Below are 20903 nucleotides of genomic sequence, written 5' to 3'. Positions count from 1 at the left end.
CATTCTTCTTTACTATGTTGATAATACCTTCTTCTCTGGTGGCCATGGTTTCAGCAAAATTAACTAAATGATTGACTTGTGACAATCTTGCCAAACTAACGATATGTGTAGTGTGTCCAACTTGACCGAATTTAAACATATATACCCGTGTATGCGTGATATAAGCAGCTCACTAAGGTTATCTCCATGTATAGCCAACAACCCAGTTTTACATACCCAAAGAACTGAAAATGAACTGCACGGTCACCAGACCGAGCCTTTATTTGTCAAAATGTGTCGCCACACTTGGCTGGTAAACGAGACTGAGTGTGTAACTGGGAGTTTTCTGCTACATGAACAACATCTGCAGCAGCACTGATTGTGACAGGTCACCTAGTGGAAATAGCATATATTTAATCCATATGACAAATTCAGAGTCAAAAGCCCAGAATGACACCCGGAAATAATACGAGTCCTGTTTTTCTGCTCTGATGGCTGTGGGATCAAAAATGTCAGTTTGAATGGGTTTCAATGGAGCATTTTTGGACCTGAACAGTCTGAATGTAACTATTTAGTTTCCACAGTGTATTTTAGACTTATTGTAGGAGCTGAGCTGCAAATTCACTGATTACACTCAAATACACAATCTGGAAAAAATGTATTCCATATGCATGAACGCAGCCAAAAATATCAAAAAAATGATGAATGAAAAGCACATAAAAACAGTCCCTGAGCGTTTTACAGATCATCAACTGAAAATGTCCTCTCGCTTTGGTTACTGAGTGTTGGAATATTGATCAGGTCAGTGCTCAGTTACAGATTACTCTCTGATGGGATGAGAGGTCACTTCTTATCTAACAGAGCGACAGGCACTGGACTCTGAAGATACTGTCCACATTTGTTAACACAGCGGACCATTAATGGTGTAAAGTACATTTGAGGCGTGTCCAACTCCACTTTTTTTGGTTAAACGGCGCAGAATCTGGATGCAAAGTCAAGTGCAAGGGGCAAAAGGGTTGAACTGCTATTTACTAAACATGGTGGGTTCGTCACAGCAGCAAATCTCAAAAGGGTTTTGGTTATATTTCTGACAGGGGGAACAGAAATAAACTTTTAGCTATAATAATCAGTGTATAGAAAGTTAAATAAAAAGTGAAATTACGCTGCTCTCGTGTGTGTGTGTGTGTGTGTGTGTGTGTGTGTGTGTGTGTGTGCATGCGTGTGCCTCTGCAGCTCTGCAGCTCTGCAGCTCTGCAGCTCTGCAGCTCTGCAGCTCTGCAGCTCTGCAGCTCTGCAGCTCTGCAGCTCTGCAGCTCTGCAGCTCTGCTGTGTTCAAATTTGTATAAAATGTCATTTTCCTCTTTAAGGATGACTTGTTTCACTCACCAACAATGATCAGGACAGCGCTCCAATTATAACTGTCTTATTGCTACACGGACATTTCTTTCCAGACGCTCTTCAGCTGTAGTTTTGAAAGCATGTTTATAGTTGTCAGTTTAAAGTATTAATTTGGAGATAATGTGGCTAAAATATTTTAAAATCAGTAGTTTTTTCCTGTAAAATACTGATGTAACCCTCCCGTCTGTCCTCAGTGACTACGGCCTGTCCTACCTGTCACTGCGGACCAGTATCGGACTCTGGACCGCCTTCCTCTGCCTGCTGCTGGTCGCCACCGACGCCAGCTCTCTGGTCTGCTACATCACCCGCTTCACCGAAGAGGCCTTCGCCGCCCTCATCTGCATCATCTTCATCTACGAGGCTCTGGAGAAGCTGGTCCACCTCGGGGAGGTCTACCCCATCAACATGCACAACCAGCTGGAAAACCTCACCTTCTACACGTAAGGACCAGCAGCACCAGTGACCTGGGGAGGTGGAAACTTTTTGGAAAACTAAGGGGCTGTTTACACAGCAACGGTTCTTGCGTGAAATGTTAAACTTTTGTTGTAGTTTGGCCTTTCGTTTTGAAACCTCTCCGCTTCTGTCGCAGTGTAACTTACCGACAACGTGCAGATCCTGTGAGTGAATAACCGTATGGCCGTTGGCCTGGCATGCAGTCTACAGCGTTTTTTATTTTGTTTTCATTTTTTTTTACAGATCTGTGTTCATGAGGTAATAATGTTAAGATATGAACAGGATTTTTTAAAAACATAATTATGAACAGTCCCTGAGTTATATGTAAATATTCAGTTGTAACCCTTTTCAAATTCACAATTTCTGTTAATAATATATTTTTAAAAATAATGTTATATAGTCATGGGGGGGGGGGCGTTATGGAGTAGACGTGTAAACTTAGATGCATAAATAATACGTTTTAATGGCCTGATGAAGTGACTTTGTTTTGATATTTTGAGAGTCAAAAAACAGTTTTCGAGAGCAACTTTTGGACAAAAACTTCCATCCAGCCTTTTAAAACTGTGCAAGTTAGTAACTCAGAAGCAACATTTTGTAGTAACTCCCCTGCTGCTGTGGATGAAAGCATGTTCGAGGCATTTGGAGAAACAGTCAAAGATGTTACGTAATCATGGAAAAGAGCTTCTAAAGAGTACTGATGGTCGTTTTGTTTGCCTTTAAGTCTTGAAAAAGTCCTCAGAAAAGGCTTCTGTGTTTGAATGTTTGTCTGACTCGACTGTTGCTGCGGTGTTGCAGGTGTCAGTGTTCTCCGCCTGCCAACGCCTCCGCTGAAGTCCTGAAGATCTGGAAAAAGAAGAACTTGACTTTGGACAGCATCCAGTGGGACGAGCTGACTGTGAAGGTCCGACACGACTCTCTTCTTTAAAACACACAAACAGGGTGAAAGGAGTCGGCTCAGACGTTACAGACTCCCGTGCAGAGAATCTGGGCTGCAGGCAGCTGAAAAAAACATCATTAATGAAGAAAATTTTAACCATCTCTTTGTCTTCAGGGCTGTCGCGAATTACACGGAGAGTTCGTCGGCTCGGCCTGCGACCACGAAGGTCCCTACGTCCCCGACGTCCTCTTCTGGTCCGTCATCCTCTTCTTCACCACCTTCTTCCTCTCCTCCTTCCTCAAACAGTTTAAGACCAAGAGATACTTCCCCACCAAGGTATTCGTCAGAGATCCAGATCTGCTGTTACTGTAAAACAATCCTACGATAAACGAAAAATAAAGTTTTGTGTCGTGCACATACAGAATTCTATAATCTCTCAGGATTTCGGGATGGTCTGCATTTCTCAATTTTTTATTTATTTGATTTTTAACAATTTTTACACTTTTACACTTTTTACATTTTGGTATAAAGTATAAAAATAATTATTTTAAATACAAAGTATATAATCCTGAACCTAAAATTTCATTCTTTTTTTTACAATTTTTTTTATCGATTATTTGTCTTATACATTTCACTAAACTCTACTAAATTTTATTCTTGAAAAGAATATATAAAAAAACTACGCATGATGTTCCACATATTCACTTCTACTAAAACTTGCATCCGATGAACGTTTCAAACAGGAAAGAAACAAAGACGTAAATGTCAGTTTCACAGACAGCTTCTTTATCAACTTGTTCAAGCAACTTGGTGATGTTAAAATTTTATTTTATTTTTTGTTTTTGTTTGGTTTATGTTTTTATGTGTACAGCACTTTGGTCAACTTGTTATTGTCGATTTTTTAAAATATGTTTTATAAATAAATTTGGATTGGATTGTTTATTTTATTTTTTTTTTTAGTTTCTTTTTATCAAGGTAAATATTCAAATTCAAGCCTTTTTTATTTATGGCTGAACCATTTTATTAAACGGTGAATAGAAATTCCTGTAACATATTTGGTCTAAAATACTGAAGTTAAAAGGATTGAGATTAAAGCTCGTAGTAAAAAACAGCTTTAAGATCATAATTGTATTCAGTGATTAAAATTTCTTTCTGCATGATACATACATACATGTGTTGAATTTTAATGTGAGAAAATGTTTTTGTGTCTGCAGGTTCGATCGACCATCAGTGACTTCGCCGTCTTTCTGACCATCATGATCATGGTGCTGGTGGATTATCTGGTCGGAGTTCCTTCGCCCAAACTCCACGTCCCCGACCGCTTCGAGGTAACGTGTGACTCCGCTGTGTTTCTGTTTGTAATCTGTGTATTTAGGAAACGCTCAAATGAATCTTAAATGATTACGTGATTATCAGATAACTTTGACGAACAGCCCAGGCTGTTATTGGCTTAAATCACTGAACTCAACAGGCTTATATTTGGGACAGACGGGCTTTTCATTCCTTTCGCACAAAACTTGTTCAGCAAAGATGGAAAAACAATCAAATTATTAATTTAATCTTTTGAGACGTGGGTAAAAATTACTTAATTTTATTCAGAAACATGAGAAGAAGATAAAGAGGAACTAAAGAAATGACCCAAGAAATCTGTGGGGAAAAAAAATCTTTTTTTAGCTGATTTTCAGGTACTTTTCTTGTATTTTCTTACTAATTTTCTGCTAATTTTGGGTCATTTCGTCTTTCTTTGCTCATTACATTCCTCCCATGTTTTGCTCAGGTGTCAAAGGGTTAAGTTCTGACGCTGCTGTTTGTCGTTGTCCGTTCAGCCCACGTCTAGCAGTCGAGGGTGGCTGATCTCCCCGCTGGGACCGAACCCCTGGTGGACGCTGCTGGCCGCCGCCGTCCCCGCTCTTCTGTGCACCATCCTCATCTTCATGGACCAGCAGATCACCGCCGTCATCGTCAACAGGAAGGAAAACAAACTGAAGGTGAGGACAGCTGGACGCAGCCGGTGGACGCACACAGGCGTGGCGGGTCAGGTATAAACTCCGCGTGTGTTTCGGTTGCAGAAAGGCTGCGGCTACCACCTGGACCTGCTGGTGGTGTCGGTGATGCTGGGCGTCTGCTCCATCATGGGCCTGCCGTGGTTCGTGGCGGCGACCGTGCTCTCCATCTCCCACGTCAACAGCCTGAAGCTGGAGTCGGAGTGCGCGGCGCCGGGCGAGCAGCCAAAGTTTCTGGGCATCAGAGAGCAGAGAGTCACCGGCTTCATGATCTTTATCCTGATGGGCTGCTCCGTCTTCATGACCTCCGCCCTCAAGGTGAACTTCACACCTGTGGTCCTCGCAGACACGGAGGACACCACCGCCTCACGTTCACGGGCTCCATTTAACTTCAGGATTTACACTTCACGAAACTTTTCAGGAATAAGTCAAATGTGTCTTTAAGCTTTGAAATTTAAATTTTTCTTTTTGTCCTTCAGTTCATCCCGATGCCGGTCCTGTACGGAGTCTTCCTCTACATGGGAGTGTCCTCACTCAAAGGCATTCAGGTCTGTCTCAGTGTCCCTCTGTCTGTCCTGCAGCTTCACCTCCTTGTGTTTCAGTGTGTCTGATGTCCGTCTGTGCGTCCTGCAGCTTTTTGATCGCATCAAACTGTTCGGCATGCCGGCCAAACACCAGCCGGACCTGATCTACCTGCGCTACGTCCCCCTGTGGAAGGTCCACGTCTTCACCGTGGTGCAGCTGACCTGTCTCATCGTCCTCTGGGCCATCAAGGCCTCGGCCGCCGCCGTCGTCTTCCCCATGATGGTGAGACGAGCAGAGACGGCTGAGAAAACGCATTTTATTTTGTTATTTCTGCGACTAACTCGTCTCTTCTCGCTGTCCTCTGCAGGTCCTGGCTCTGGTTTTCATCCGGAAGCTTCTGGATTTCTGTTTCACCAAAAGAGAGCTGAGCTGGCTGGACGACCTGATACCAGAGAGCAAGAAGAAGAAGGAGGACGATAAGAAGAAGAAGGAGAAGGAGGTGAGCCGCCAAAAGTGGAACTACATCATAATGTGATGCTTATCGGCCCAGAAAGACTTTTCTCTATTGACTTAAATCAGGAAAGAAACGTCTGTAAATCAGTAAATCATTTTTTGTGGGCGAGAAAAAAAAACGCCGAGAAACGACTGTTATCATTATCTACATTGTGTGGGTCTGTTCTCGTCTGAACGTAGCCTTTGTGGTCTCAGGATGCTCGGCGGATGCTGGAGGAGGTGGAGGACGATCCGCCGTACGACCGAGGAAACGTCATCGACTTCCCGATCAAAAGCTTGAAAGGACGGTGAGTCGATGACATCAGAGCACGGTGAGGCCAGTTAACAGTCACGGCAGCAGGATGTAATGTTTTTAAATGTGTGTTTGTACAGCTTGGACCCATCAGAGGTGAACATCTCAGATGAAATGGCCAAAAGTGGAATTTGGAAATCAGTTTCTAAGAACTCTGACAGCAGCAAATCTCTGAAACGCAGCAACAGGTAAGAAGAGGACCTATTCTACTCAAATTCAAAGAGTCCAGTAACTAAAACTTCCTCCGTGCAAAGGTCCGAACCTCATACCTAAAATCAATATCACCATTGATTGAACAATTTACTTTAATTACTATTGCTATTACTATTTTTTTTGTTTCTTTTCTTTGTGGTTTGTTTTTTGCCCTCAGAGTTCACTGACACAGTGTCATGTGACCATGGTGTGTCGGAGTGTAATAATAACACATGATTTATTATTATTTATTAAACTTTCCAGCATTATATGAAAATGAAAAGCTCCATCTTAAACAAACTTCAGGTAAATTGAAGCACATTGTGCTGATAATAGGCCAACCTCTCCTGACTGCAGGACTCTGACTTCAGCTTCTGTCAAACTTCTGTGCTGTTAATCATTTTACTCAGGAATTAAAAACTTTTGAGTCGGCCTACTTCTCCTATAGCTGCCGACAGCCTGCCGACATTCACAGTTAGAGAAAGGCTGAAAATAAGCTCATGTGCTTGTGGCCCCGGGCCCCCAAAACATTACATCTGCCCCTGGTAATAATAATGAGAGCTCAGTGCGAGCGGCCGGATGAGACACGGAGCGATGCGTCCTGCTGTTTCTAAATAATTCATCCAAAGTCAAAGTTGTCCAAAGTTATTTCGTGATTGAAATTATTTATCGCCCAGCCTTAAAAACAGGCATTGTATTATTTCTGGGCGTCATTCTGGGCTTTTGACCTGGAATTTGTCATTTTGACTATTTTTCAACTGATTACGTCATTTTTACATAGAGAGAAAATACATGATCTTTCCACTAGGTGCACTGTCACATCACTGTCATGTTTTAAATCGATTTAAAAAACCTTACAAACTTACGTGTTGTCAACTGATGCTGTGAATGATGCTTTTTTAATGATAATGGAAGAGCTATACATGTGAGTAGTAAAATATTGTAAAAAGTACAAAAAAACCCTAAAAATAATAATAAAAGGAAATCACCTGAAAAAGGGGGATTAAAAATAATAATAATTTTATCAATTTTTTAAAATAGATTTATGATAACTATAAATGTATTGGACATTTTATTCCTTTTTTCTATTTTTAAATAATTTTCCAAAAGTACTCTTTTCTTTTAATTTGCAGAGCAGTTCTTACCAACTTGTTCAATGCCTTTTTTTTCCATGTTTTCAAAATAGAACAAACCAATATGTTTAGATCGCAAAGGTTTAAATATTTGTAAAGACGTCTGAATGCATCACAAGAAAAGTGATGTCGATCATTCAAAGGGTTAACGGGTGGGGTAAAGTGATTGGCGGGTGTTTTCGGTGGGTGGTTAGAAAGTGGAGTCATCTACGTGCAGAACTAAACACATTTTGACTGACTAATCAATAAATCAATATGTCTGATCATAACTGTTGCGTCGTGTTTTCCAGCCAGGAGAAGCTGTCGAGCGTCCTGATAAAAGTGGAGAACACGGACGGTCAGAAAGTCGTGGACGCCGAGACGTCGTTATGATCCACCGCCGCTCCTCACCACCAGGCGGCGCTGTTGGAGGACGCGGTCACTGATGGGATACCGCAGTCCTCTGAACTAAGGTGAAAGGTCACGGGACAAACAATCAGGCTTCACCTCGCCGCGCCGTACATCCCGCGCTGCGTTTTCTAAGACGAAGGTGAACATTTAATTTTCTCATCGTTTTATGGTGAAAACACGGAGACTCCGCCGCCGGGAGCTCACACAGCCACTTTTGGAAACATCCTCCTCAGGTTTCTTTGGTTGGTTTTGACTCAGGCGGTCCGCTGCTGCGCTGTGATTGGCTGCTGAACCGACACACATACAGACTGATGATCTGAAAAAAAACAGCTGAAGTTTAATTTCATGTTTTTAAATTTTATGTTTCTGCTTTGACGAAGCAGACGGAGCTCTTCACCTCCGACAGGTTTTTATTTAATCCATCATGCTGATTTAAGTTGTTTATGTGTGTGTGTTTCTTTGTGTGTGTGTGTGGCTGTGCGTGTGTGTGAGAGTGTGTGTGCGATCACTGTTGTGCCTCACCTCGTTGCCTGCAGTGGCCGACTGAATGATGTCACAGCCGCTGTCGTCAGAGTTTCCTCTTAAAGTTAAAATAAAATCAGTTTGGTGACGACGATCAGAGTCCATTAGACTCTTTAATGAAAATTTGATTTCAGGTCACTGAAACGGAGACAGATTCCTGTCAGAGGATCAACTCGCTCAGGAGAAACACTTTATTTCCATTTGCAGCGTATTATTTGGCAGTGCGGCTCTGTTCTGACACGTCTCCGCACTTCCGTGCTCTAACAAGTCTGAGGCAGGGAGAGCAGCAGCGATATCCCAGCGAACAGAAAAGAGCCTCAAAGACAAACAGTTTACATGCACAGTTCAGCAGAGCTACGGTCATAACCGTTTAACTGGACTACACAAGCAGCGGGGGAGGACTGATTTATTGACAATGTCAAGGTACGACCTCTTTAAGCTAGTTGCTATAAAGCTATATTATTCATACAGTCAGTGATATTGAAATGAATGAAATTCCAAGATCAAACAAAAATACACAGTCTTGCCAAAATGTATTTTATTTGCATGAACACGGCCAGAATTATCAAAAAAATGGAGAGTACAAAGCGTGAAAAATGAATCGAAGAGACCTTAGGGGTTACACACCTTCAGTCTTCAAAATGATGTCAGAAATCTGAAGTCGACACTAACAGCTGGCAAACATCATGTTCCTGCTGCATCAGCATCATAAAACTGCCAATTACGTGTCGCAACATGAAAAAGAAAAGCGCACAGTCATAACTTAGTATTATTTATAAATATCACACATTTCAGTTCACCTCGATGTTTTGTTGTAAAGTTGGAGAACAGTGATGCTGACGAGGTTCAAACCCTCAGATGAAGTGATGTGAGCTGATTCAGGATCAGTTAGAGCGCAGCGAGCACGGAGAGCAGCACCGACAGCAGCAGAGCCGCGGACAGTCGAGCTCTCTGAGATCCACCTGAACACGAACAGAGAAACCACATCAAGTAAATTTGTGCAAAAAGTGCAACAGTTGGTACCAAGTGAGGCGTGTTTCTGCAGTTGTCAACATCAACATCAGTCTAAGTTAGATAATTACTGACGACAGACCAGATGTTATCATTTAAACTGTCACTATTTTTACAACCGCAACAGCAGATGCAGCGCTGCTCGACTTCCTGCCTGGTACGATCTGCGCTGTGCGGCTTCACACAACCGCTGTCCGCCTCTGCCAAAAATAGACTCTGTGTGTATTTTGTGAGGTGCAGAGTGGGAAACGCTCAGAGGCGTGCCCGGTGGAATCATGAGCATTATTGAGTACGTCCGCACTCAGCTTCGGAGGACCTGTCGTGGGCGTAATGCGGTGTTGATGGACCAGGTGGTGCTGCTCCAACACTACCTGTAGTACCTAAATATGAGGCCAGTTGTTATATTATGTTATATTCCATTGTTACATTACATCACAAATAGAGATCTCCCATTCTGATCTCAAAGATCGCTATCAGACTGTTTACTTTTGTCATTTGCCAAATTTATGAGCGCTCTTTTCATTTCAGCTCAGTGTGAGAGTCTGGCGTTTTGCTTTTAACTGTAGCACACGGTGTTTTTCCGCCCTGCTCTGAGGAGAGACAGAGAGGGTCACTCAACAACCTCGACCTCGCAGACTCACCGCTGTGCAGCAACATCTTCTCGGTCACCGCCAGAGATCCGTTGTGCGGCGCCGGTTCGATCTGCAGCACTTTGCACATCAGAGGGTAGATGTGGATGCTGTCGAACGGCTCAGACAGGAAGTTCTTCTTGAAATCGGGTCCAAAGGCCCTAAAGATGGTCTTCATGTCCATCTCTCCGTTGTGGAAGCCGTGGTCGCCTTTGTTAACGTAGACGATGAATCTCTGTTGGTAAAACATACGTCACGTCAGCATTTTTTAACTTTCTTTTTTATTACTAATTTCTTTCTGTTTTTTGGGCCATTTCTTGTTTAGCTGCTAATTGTCTTCTTTCCATATTTTGAAAAGAAATCATGCCAGCCGATTTGCTCTGGTTTCAAACTGCCTCGGTGGCTGTTGTACCTCAGTGTCTCCAGAGTCGGGTGCACTTTTATTTCATACTGTTTCGCGTCTCTCTCTCTCTTCTTTTCTGGTCTTCTCTCTGCTGGTGACTCGATCATAAAAAAAAATTTCCCGGAAACATTGTTTAAAAGAAAATCAAACTGTGACTCACAGAGTTCAGGTTGAATCCCAGATCTGCGACGATGACGATGGGAGGCAGCCGCTCACTTTTGGCGAGGTGGAAGCTCTCGGGGATCTCGTTTTTCTTGTAGACCGTCAGATTAGGTGCCTTGGAGAGAGCGTCGAACACCTCCTGCTCCCTCCCCGGCCGCGGCGTCAGGATGCCGAACCCGCCGTAGTCGAGGATCTCGAAGCTGGCGAGCTTGAGTAGATTCAGGTACTTGTTGAGGATGATCTCGTCCACCTGTGGTCGCTTCTTGACGGTGGTCATGCCGTGGTCGGACGTGATCATGATGTTAAGTCTGTTGTTTAGGCCATGGCGTTCGATGGCTGACCTCAGGTAGCCAATGGTGCGGTCAATCTGCTGGATGATCTTCTTCCTGTCTGGGTGGTCCGGCCCCTTGGCGTGGCCCACGTTGTCCGGCTCGCCGTAGTACAGCGTCACCAAGTCGAAGTCTTCATCTTTAAACCAGCTCATCACCTTGTCGATGTTTTGACGCCACTCGGTCTCGTTGTCGTCCGGGAATCCATGCTTCTCCACCAGAGCTCTGTTTACCGCCTGGCCGCTGTAGTTGGCCCCGCCTCCTGGGTAGTGGAAGGAAGCCGTTTTCAGACCCTGAACAACAAGAAAGAAAAAAGAAACAAGCTGTAAACAACTCTAACATCATTTTATCTTTCAAGCTGAAAGAGAACATCACAATCATCCATTTGATGTCAAACCTGACAAATATCAGTCCAACGTTTGCTCTCTTTTAGCTCCATCTTTGGTCACCACCAACTCCCAAAAAAAGTTACCAAATAAATAAATACAATTTAGCATTAAAAAAGGAAATAAAAACAAACAACAAAATGACCTGAATAGCTGCTCGAGTTAAAAGAAAAGAAAATCTGTGTAAATCTTTACATCTGTAAATGTAAAGTTAAACTTTATATTAATAATAATAATAATTTTCTTCAAATCGATGTTTCAATTTTTTTTAGGAATTTGAAGGACTTTATTTATTCATTTATTTATTTTATAAGTTGCTCATTTCCTTTTTCCATTTTTTCAAAATAATTTAAACCAATTTGCTCAGTTTTCTAAAGATTTCTTGTGACAGATCTGAACACGGCATAAGAGAAATGACTTACTGCCGTAATTTAAGAAATCTCAGGGCCCGTGTTGTTGCACCTGTTAAAGTCTGTTTCTGTCTCTTATTAATAATCCTGATCGATTAAGACTCGCCTGGTTCTGGGCGGTGATCCATAACGGCAGGACTCCGTTGTCCCACCACTCCGATCTGGTCATGGTCACTTTGTGAGGAAGTTTTTGGTTCGTTTTGGTGTTAAACATCATGTTGTGAACGACTTCATGATCCTCCACCCACCTGCCTGACGCACAGCAAACAAGACACACAAACATTTTAACACCATCAGTATTTTTACGTGCACAGTTTAGTGGAGCTCCATTTAACTGGACTCCTGTCCTCGTCCCAGTATACAAGCACTGGGAGAAAATCCATTTATGGATCGCCGTCCGACTCCTCCGCGGCAGCTGGAGATCTGCCCTCTTTCAGCTAGTTGCTATAAACCTATATAATTTACACAGTCTGTGATACAGACACAACCATCGTCACACTGATTGTTTACTATAACGGTAGAAAATCGACACATCACACACACACATCAAACGGCGCTGAACTCTGCCTTCATTGATTAGTTTAAAACCACCTAAAAATATCAGTATCAGTTTACTGTATATTTAGAACATTTTCACCACTTCATCTCGCTGAAATGCAGCCGTTACCGATGCCGTTGTATCGCTTTTTATTGAGATAAACGGTCATTTTCTCCGCTGAGCTGCCGCTGCCTCCATCAGCTGCTGTGTAACCAAAAGAGGAGCAAATATTTAAATTTAGTGTAAACTGACATTGAATGTTTTTAGGTGGCTAAAATATGTTTCACTCGCCCCGTCCACAGCAGGACGTCACTTCGCTTCGGTGTTTTGGGACTGTACTTTATTTATCAGAGGAAGAGTGAGGCTGGGGTGTGACTTTTTTATTTAAAATTAAAAAACACAACTCCCTCCTCAGTGCTGGCACTTTTTTAATGCTTTACCCGTACAAACAGGCCCTGTCTCCGATGACGATCGAGGTGTCGACTACAGGTCGACGTGCTGACGTACCGCGGGTAAGCGTGTTACATCACTTCCGGTGTCTCTCGTCTGTGCCTCTGGTAGCGTCTCTGAGCTGCTCCTACGAGCGATCCTCAGCTGATCTTCTAACTTGTTCCTGACTGCGGCTGCTGTTATCTGTCTGTGACTGAAAACTCACTCAAGTTTTACTGAATCTCTCACAGCTGTCTCCTCTCAGCGGCTTTTCCTGCGTATTCACAGCCGCTCACTGTTAGCCCGTTAGCTTCGTTAGCATTAGCTCTGGTTAGCGAGGGCTCCTCCCTGCTCCTCTCCTCCCTGCTCCTCTCCCTCTGCTCCTCTCCCCTCTGCTCCTCTCCTCCCTGCTCCTCTCCTCCCTGCTCCTCTCCCTCTGCTCCTCTCCCTCTGCTCCTCTCCTCTCTGCTCCTCTCCTCTCTGCTCCTCTCCTCCCTGCTCCTCTCCTCCTGCTCCCTCTCCCTCTGCTCCTCTCCTCTCTGCTCCTCTCCCTCTGCTCCTCTCCTCCCTGCTCCTCTCCCTCTGCTCCTCTCCTCCCTGCTCCTCTCCCTCTGCTCCTCTCCCCCTGCTCCTCTCCCTCTGCTCTCTCCCTCTGCTCCTCTCCTCCCTGCTCCTCTCCCTCTGCTCCTCTCCTCTCTGCTCCTCTCCTCCCTGCTCCTCTCCCTCTGCTCCTCTCCTCCCTGCTCCTCTCCTCTCTGCTCCTCTCCTCTCTGCTCCTCTCCTCTCTGCTCCCTCTCCTCCTGCTCCCTCTCCCCCTGCTCCTCTCCTCCCTGCTCCTCTCCCCCTGCTCCTCTCCTCCCTGCTCCTCTCCTCTCTGCTCCTCTCCCTCTGCTCCTCTCCTCCCTGCTCCTCTCCCTCTGCTCCTCTCCTCCCTGCTCCTCTCCTCCCTGCTCCTCTCCCTCTGCTCCTCTCCTCCCTGCTCCTCTCCTCTCTGCTCCTCTCCCTCTGCTCCTCTCCTCCCTGCTCCTCTCCCTCTGCTCCCCTCCCCCTTCTCCCCTTCCCACTGCTCCTCTCCCTCTGCTCCCTCTCCTCCTCTGCTCCTCTCCCCCCTGCTCCTCTCCCTCTGCTCCTCTCCCTCTGCTCCTCTCCTCTGCTCCTCTCCTCCCTGCTCCTCTCCTCCCTGCTCCTCTCCCTCTGCTCCTCTCCTCCCTGCTCCTCTCCCTCTGCTCCCTCTCCTCCCTGCTCCCTCTCCCTCCCTGCTCCTCTCCCTCTGCTCCCTCTCCTGCTCCTCTCCTCCCTGCTCCTCTCCTCTGCTCCTCTCCTCCTCCCTGCTCCCTCTCCCTCTGCTCCTCTCCTCCTGCTCCTCTCCCTCTGCTCCTCTCCTCCCTGCTCCCTCTCCTCCCTGCTCCTCTCCTCTGCTCTCTCCTCCTGCTCCTCTCCCTCTGCTCCTCTCCTCTCTCTGCTCCCTCTCCCTCTGCTCCTCTCCTCCCTGCTCCTCTCCCCCTCCCCCTCTCCTCCCTGCTCCCCTCCCTCCTCTCTGCTCCTCTCCCCCTGCTCCTCTCCCCCCTCCCCCTCTCCCTCTGCTCCTCTCCCCCCTGCTCCTCTCCCTCTGCTCCTCTCCTCTCTGCTCCTCTCCTCTCTCCTCCTCTCTCCTGCTCCCTCTCCTCTCCTCTCCTGCTCCTCTCCTCCCCTGCTCCTCTCCTCCCTGCTCCTCTCCCTCTGCTCCTCTCCTCTCTGCTCCTCTCCTCCCTCCTCCCCTCCTCTCTCCTCCTCTCCCTCTGCTCCCTCTCCTCCCTGCTCCCTCTCCCTCTGCTCCTCTCCCTCTGCTCCTCTCCTCCCTGCTCTCTCCCTCTGCTCCCTCCTCCCCTGCTCCCTCTCCTCTCTGCTCCCTCTCCTCCCTGCTCCTCTCCCCTCTCCCTCTCCTCTCTGCTCCCTCTCCTCCCTGCTCTCTCTCCCTGCTCCTCTCCTCCCTGCTCCTCTCCTCTCTGCTCCTCTCCCTCTGCTCCTCTCCTCCCTGCTCCTCTCCCTCTGCTCCTCTCCTCCCTGCTCCTCTCCCTCTGCTCCTCTCCCTCTGCTCCTCTCCTCCCTGCTCCTCTCCCTCTGCTCCTCTCCCTCTCCTCCTCTCCCTCTGCTCCTCTCCTCTCTGCCCTCTCCCTCTGCTCCCCTCTCCTCCCCTGCTCTCTCCCTCTGCTCCTCTCCCTCTGCTCCTCTCCCTCTGCTCCCTCTCCTCCCCTGCTCCTCTCCTCCCTGCTCCTCTCCCTCTGCTCCCTCTCCTCCCTGCTCCTCTCCTCTGCTCCTCTCCCTCCCTGCTCCTCTCCCCTCTGCTCCCTCTCCCTCTGCTCCTCTCTCCTCCCTGCTCCCTCCTCCCTCTGCTCCCTGCCTCTCCTCTGCTCCTCTCCCTCTGCTCCTCTCTCTCTGCTCCTCTCCTCTCTGCTCCTCTCCTCTCTGCTCCTCTCCCTCTGCTCCTCTCCTCCCTGCTCCTCTCCCTCTCCTCCTCCCCCTCTGCTCCTCCCTCTGCTCCTCTCCTCTCTCTGCTCCCTCTGCTCCTCTCCTCCCTGCTCCTCTCCCTCTGCTCCTCTCCCTCTGCTCCTCTCTTCCCTGCTCCTCTCCTCTCTGCTCCTCTCCTCCCTGCCCCTTTCCCTCTGCTCCTCTCCCTCTGCTCCTCTCCTCTCTGCTCCTCTCCCTCTGCTCCTCTCCTCCCTGCTCCTCTCCTCTCTCCTCCTCTCCCTCTCCTCCTCTCCCTCTTCTCCTCTCCTCTCTGCTCCCTCTCCTCCCTGCTCCTCTCCCCTCCCTGCTCTCTCCTCCCTGCTCCTCTCCCTCTGCTCCTCTCCTCCCTGCTCCTCTCCTCCCTGCTCCTCTCCCTCTGCTCCTCTCCTCCCTGCTCCTCTCCTCTCTGCTCCTCTCCCTCTGCTCCTCTCCCTCTGCTCCTCTCCTCCCTGCTCCTCTCCCTCTGCTCCTCTCCTCCCTGCTCCTTTAACATTCACGTGGATGTTAATAGTGACCGCCTTAGCTCTGATTTCTCCACACTGTTGGATTCAGCAGGCTTCAGTCAGTGTGTACATAAACCCACCGCCACGACCACACCCTCCATCTGGTCCTTGCATACGGCATCGATATTGCAGATTTATTAGTCTTTCCTGAGATTCCTGCTCTGTCAGACCATTATTTAATAACTTTTTTTTATCACTCTGCCTCAAAAGTCAATCAGACAATTGCAGCTGATCCAGAACGCTGCTGCTCGAGTCCTGACTAAGACCAAGAGAGCGGACCACGTCCCTCCAGTTCTGAGGTCTCTACACTGGCTCCCTGTCTCTCACAGAATAGACTTTAAAACTCTCTTGCTAGCATATAAAGCACTGAACGGTTTAGGCCCAAAATACATCAAAGACCTTCTAGTCCAGTATGAACCATCAAGACCACTCAGGTCATCTGGTGCAGGTCTGCTCTGTGCTCCAAAAGTCAGAGCTAAACATGGAGAATCAGCTTCAGTTTCTATGCTCCGTATATCTGGAACAAACTACCAGAAAATATCAGGTCTGCTGAGAGTCTGAGTCCTTTTAAGTCAAGGTTAAAGACTCACCTGTTCACTGCTGCCTTTGACTAAAAGGCTTTTTACTTTTTAAATTTTATATTTTACTTCGAAACTCTGCACTGCAACTCTTATTTCAATATATGTGTTTTTATATTTTTGGGTTTTATCTGTTGTTTTCCCACTTGCTGTTTTTAATCACCTTTTACATGCCTCTTCTATAATGTTTTAAATGTGTTTCCTTTCCCCCTGCTGTTGTATTTGTGTTCTGTGTGAAGCACCTTGAATTGCCTTGTTGCTGAAACGTGCTATACAAATAAACTTGCCTTGCCTTCTCTGCACTGGCTCCCTGTGAAATCCAGGATTGAGTTTAAAATCCTCCTCCTTACTTACAAAGCTCTAAATGTTCAGGCTCCGTCCTATCTGTCACAGCTCATAGTTCCTGACCAACCCTCAAGATCACTGCGCTCTGAAAACGCAGGGTTACTTGTGGTTCCCAAAATTTCCAAAAGTAGGTTAGGAGCCAGAGCCTTCAGCTACCACGCTCCTCTCCTATGGACCATCTTCCATTTTCGGTCAGGGAGGCAGACACCGTTTCAACTTTTAAGGGTAGACTTAAGACCTTCCTCTTTGATAAAGCTCATAATCAGGGCTGGCTCAGGCTGCCTGGACCAGCCCATAGTTAGGCTGACATAGGTTTAACCTGCCGGGGGACTTCCCCTGATACGCTGAGCTCCTTTCCTTCTCTCAGTGCCGCCATCAGAAATCATGCATGTCTGTTAACTGCATTGCCATGTGCAAGCTTAGCTTAGCTCTGTGATAGCCCTGTGGTACTCTCACTGCCTGGGGCTCGCGATCACAGAGCCTGGGTCTGTTGGACTGCACAACGCTAATCCTGCTGCCTCTCGGGAGCGTTCCTGCTCCCTTGTTTCCTAGTTTCTCTCGATCCTGGCCGTAACCTTGACTGTGCCTGACCGTGGTGATAACTGTGCTGATGCTGTGATCCTGCCTTTGGTTGTGCTCGTGCTGTGGCTGTACTGATACTGTGCCCCCCGCTCGCCCTGATCGTGGTCTGGTCCTGGTTGCGCTGATGCTGTGATCTTGCCTTTGGACACCTCCCTTTCACATATGCATGAGACTGTTATCATCTCTATCAACATCATCATAGAGAGCAATTACTGATTTCACACCTACCATTAAATATGACATGCATCTGTTTCTATTATTGCTGTGCCTCTCTTCCACCCCCCCACGCTCCTCCTCCTCCTCCCCCTCTCTCTCCCTCACCCTCTCTCCCCCTCTCTCTCCCTCACCCTCTCGCTCCCTCCCCCTCTCTCCTCCTCTCTCCCTCACCCTCTCTCCCCCTCTCTCTCCCTCGCCCTCACCCTCTCTCTCCCTCTCTCTCCCTCACCCTCTCTCTCCCCCTCACCCTCTCTCCCCCTCACCCTCTCTCCTCCTCTCTCTCCTCCTCTCTCCCCCTCTCTCTCTCTCTTTCCTTCTTTGTCATGATTGTGTTTCATTTGTTATTTACGACATCTATTGCTCGTCTGTCCGTCCTGTAGAGGGATCCCTCATCATCCTCTGCCGCTCTTCCTGAGGTTTCTTCCTCTTTTTTTCTCCGTTACAGGGCTTCTTTTTCAGGAGTTTTTCCTCAGGTGATGTGAGGGTCAAAGGTCAGATGGATGTCGTACACTGTGAAGCCCTCTGAGGCAAACTTTGTTTTGTGATAATAAGCTCTACAAATAAAACTGCTTGACTTGACTTGTTTACGCGACGGAATAACTCGACTTCCAATCGAATCATCGGGATGTTTTAGACCAACTTTGAGAAATTTAGTCTGATTTCAGTTGCACTAGCATGTTTACACGTATGTTAAAAGTCCAGTTTTAGTCGGATTAACAATAATTCGGTAATTCATCAGCAGGAAGTGGAGTTGTGTTAAACAGCTTGACGTGTTCAGCTCTCAGTGGAGGTCAAACAGATCTGAACCTTAAACCAGAGCTGAGATAACGACAGAACAACAGCTCGCTCACACCAACGCCTCAAACTGTCCTGATATTTGCATAACAGGCAGCGTCTCCGTTATAACGGGGGCTTTTATTCTGATAGTGCTTCCAAGGAACAGCAACATTTGGCTTCAACACTCATCAGGACGATAAAACATACACTGTTTATTGATGTAAAGTGTCCGCTTTAAATCTGTCATGACGGCTATAAACACCGAGATTAACGACATCAATACAACTCTCAAATATTACAAATATGACTCATAGAATTGAAAGTCGGTATTTTTATTGAACGTAAAAACAGTGGTGAAAGAAGAAGTAAAATCTTTATAATTAATAGCAGTGCAACCATATAAAAGTACTTTTTTTGTAAAAGTAGTGGAATTTGATAAAATTAGTGCATTTAAAACTACATTTTCTTCTGATATGTGGCTTAAAGGTATTATTGCAGCATGGAATAGAATTACTGAAGTAAAAGAAAAGTAAATAAATAAATATGTGTGTTTGTGTATATATATATATATATATGTGTGTGTATTTAATTTTAAATAATCTACTCCATCTACTAAACTCATTTTTTGCGACTGTATTGTTTACTATGCCGATGATACCGCCTTCTTTGATGCTCACGGTTTAAGTAAAATTCACTGAATCACTGAATTATAGAAAAATATAGAGAAAAATTTGTGTGTGTGTGTGTGTGTGTATGCATGATTTAAGAAACTAACTGAGGTTACCTCCAGCAGGTAGCCAAAAACTTGGTTTTATACATCCAAAGAACCTTCAAAAAATAAAAATGAACTGCCTGGCCGTTGAGACGGGCCTTCATTGTTAAATCGCGTCCTCACACTGGGCTGCAGAACTGACTGGGTTTAACAGTCGTTACGTTTTTCAAGGCAATCTGGTTTCCTCATTTTTTAAATTTAAAATCGCTCTGTCAGACTTTACTCTGTATGGACACAGTATAAATTGTAGTATAATCGCAGTAACAGTAAAGCGGCATTACCGGTGATGGTGGTGAAGTGAGACGGGGAGGTCATGGTCAGCATCGGCGGGGTGATGTATTTGGCCTTGACCCCGTCCGCCGCCAGCTGGTCCAGGTGCGGCGTGTCCACGTCCTGGTCGTAGTCCCACCTGAAGCCGTCGAAGGAGATGAGCAGCAGCTTGTTCCTCTCCGCCGCCTTGCTCAGAGGCTTCCCGGCAGCACAGATCACCGCCGAGACGACCAGGACGAGCTCCAGCCTCATCTTCATCTTCATCTTCAGGTCGAACTGAGAGTGACGCCTCACCTGTCCGCGCGCTCACCTGCAGCTCCTTCCTCCAGGTTTAATTAATGTGTAACTGTGATAGAGATCTGCTGAGCTGCCGAAGGACGAGACCTTCGACTGGAAACAAACGGGCTCTTATCGATCCGCATCCGTAATCTGTGGACCTGCTGATAGCTGCTCACGAGTCTGACGTTTATAAAGTTTGTAATATGTTGTTTTATCACGCAACACAGCGATAAACAGCTGAGGCGTCTCAGAGGACATGGACCGCTTCACAGGAGGTTTTCCACATATGAGAGTAAAAGTACTGATGAGTATCAGGTAATAACACAAAGTTTCTCCTTATAACAAGATATTGTTCACATTTTTACAAGATTTTTTTTACAAGATATTTTTTCCTCTTCTTACCAGATTTTTTTTTACAAGATATTTTTCGCATGTTTACAGGACAGTTTTACATGTTTCTATGAGATATTTTTCATGTTTTTACAAGATAGTTTTTTCTTATTTTTATTGAATAGCTTTCATGTTATGTACAATATTTTTTATGTATTTACAAGATAGTTGTTCACATTCTTACAAGACATGTTTCACATTTTACAAGATTTTTTCCATGTTTATAGAAGATTTACAGGACAGTTTTACATGTTTCTATAAGATTTTTTTTTATGTTTTTACAATATTTTTTTTTAATGTTTTTACAATATTTTTTTAATGTTTTGGAAATTTCTTGTAAAAGTATAAACTTGTAAAAACATGAAAAATATCTTGGTATAACAAGAAACCTTTCATGATGCTACTCGGTTTTGAACTTTTTTTATTGTATTAATAATAATTTGTAATATTGTGTATTTTCACATAATTGCTGTGTACTAAATTTGGATGAAAACTAAAAAAAATAACGTAATTAAATGTTCATAAGAACATCACAAGAAAAAAAATGGGAGAAAAAAATCTGCACTCAAGGTCGTCTCACTGTTTCAAGGACTTTTAACTGCATCTCAAGGTCGTCATCAGCACACGCCAGCTGTGACATCAGTTCTCATAAAAAAGTAAAAAATAAATAAAGCTCTGATAAAACTTAGTGAGATGACCTTGAGTTTTTATCTTTTTCAACCTTTTTCAAGAGTTTTTTTAGCACACATTGAGAAAATACAAATAAACACAACTGTCACACTGAACTAACTCACACTTTGTATTTAAATAATAATAATTGTTTTAAAATCCTAAAGCTTTCTGTCTTCCTGTCATGTTTTAATGATGTTCCACTACTGCTGTTTTATCTGATTATATTATGATGACTGTGATAAAACTTGATGCCAGATTAATGACTCATTAGACTGATTTACGCTCATCAGCAGTTTGAAGGACAGATAAAGAAAATCAGCTGCATTTATCGAATTAGGTCAGTTAGTGCAAAATAAAAAATTAAAACACTAAAACTAATAAAACTGTGATTCATGAGTGACTGGCTAAACGGCCAGTTAATAATGAAAATTGAAAATACAAACAAAAGTAGAATCTGC

The 20903-nt window shown here is 45.3% G+C and overlaps 2 protein-coding genes across 3 annotated transcripts in view; one reads left to right on the top strand and one right to left on the bottom strand.

Moving 5' to 3' along the window:
• Positions 1-8371, top strand: part of slc4a7 (solute carrier family 4 member 7) — a 51712-nt gene extending 43341 nt beyond the window's left edge. For both annotated transcript variants that reach the window (XM_088084741.1, XM_088084740.1), the window contains exons 14-25: positions 1572-1817; positions 2626-2731; positions 2882-3043; positions 3922-4035; positions 4534-4695; positions 4777-5028; positions 5190-5258; positions 5344-5517; positions 5603-5734; positions 5944-6035; positions 6121-6228; positions 7656-8371. In XM_088084741.1, coding sequence (XP_087940867.1) covers positions 1572-1817; positions 2626-2731; positions 2882-3043; positions 3922-4035; positions 4534-4695; positions 4777-5028; positions 5190-5258; positions 5344-5517; positions 5603-5734; positions 5944-6035; positions 6121-6228; positions 7656-7737 — 1699 coding nt within the window. In that variant the 3' untranslated portion in view covers positions 7738-8371. The remainder of the gene's footprint in view (positions 1-1571; positions 1818-2625; positions 2732-2881; positions 3044-3921; positions 4036-4533; positions 4696-4776; positions 5029-5189; positions 5259-5343; positions 5518-5602; positions 5735-5943; positions 6036-6120; positions 6229-7655) is intronic.
• A 422-nt stretch (positions 8372-8793) lies between these two features.
• Positions 8794-19466, bottom strand: LOC121945530 (ectonucleotide pyrophosphatase/phosphodiesterase family member 7). The gene is made up of 5 exons (XM_042489752.2): positions 19116-19466; positions 11714-11859; positions 10481-11104; positions 9930-10152; positions 8794-9239 (listed from the first exon to the last, which is right to left on the bottom strand). Exons 1-5 carry the CDS (start codon positions 19366-19368, stop codon positions 9166-9168), a joined length of 1320 nt encoding a protein of 439 aa, XP_042345686.1. The 5' UTR covers positions 19369-19466; the 3' UTR covers positions 8794-9165.
• Between the last annotated feature and the right edge of the window lie 1437 nt (positions 19467-20903).

Source organism: Plectropomus leopardus, chromosome 11 (genome assembly GCF_026936395.1).
Source record: "Plectropomus leopardus strain MGB_pleo_1.0 chromosome 11, ASM2693639v1, whole genome shotgun sequence".
NCBI classification, from domain to species: Eukaryota; Metazoa; Chordata; class Actinopteri; order Perciformes; family Serranidae; genus Plectropomus; species Plectropomus leopardus.
Note: the sequence above shows the minus strand (reverse complement) of the source record. Positions and strands in the feature narration are given on the sequence as shown.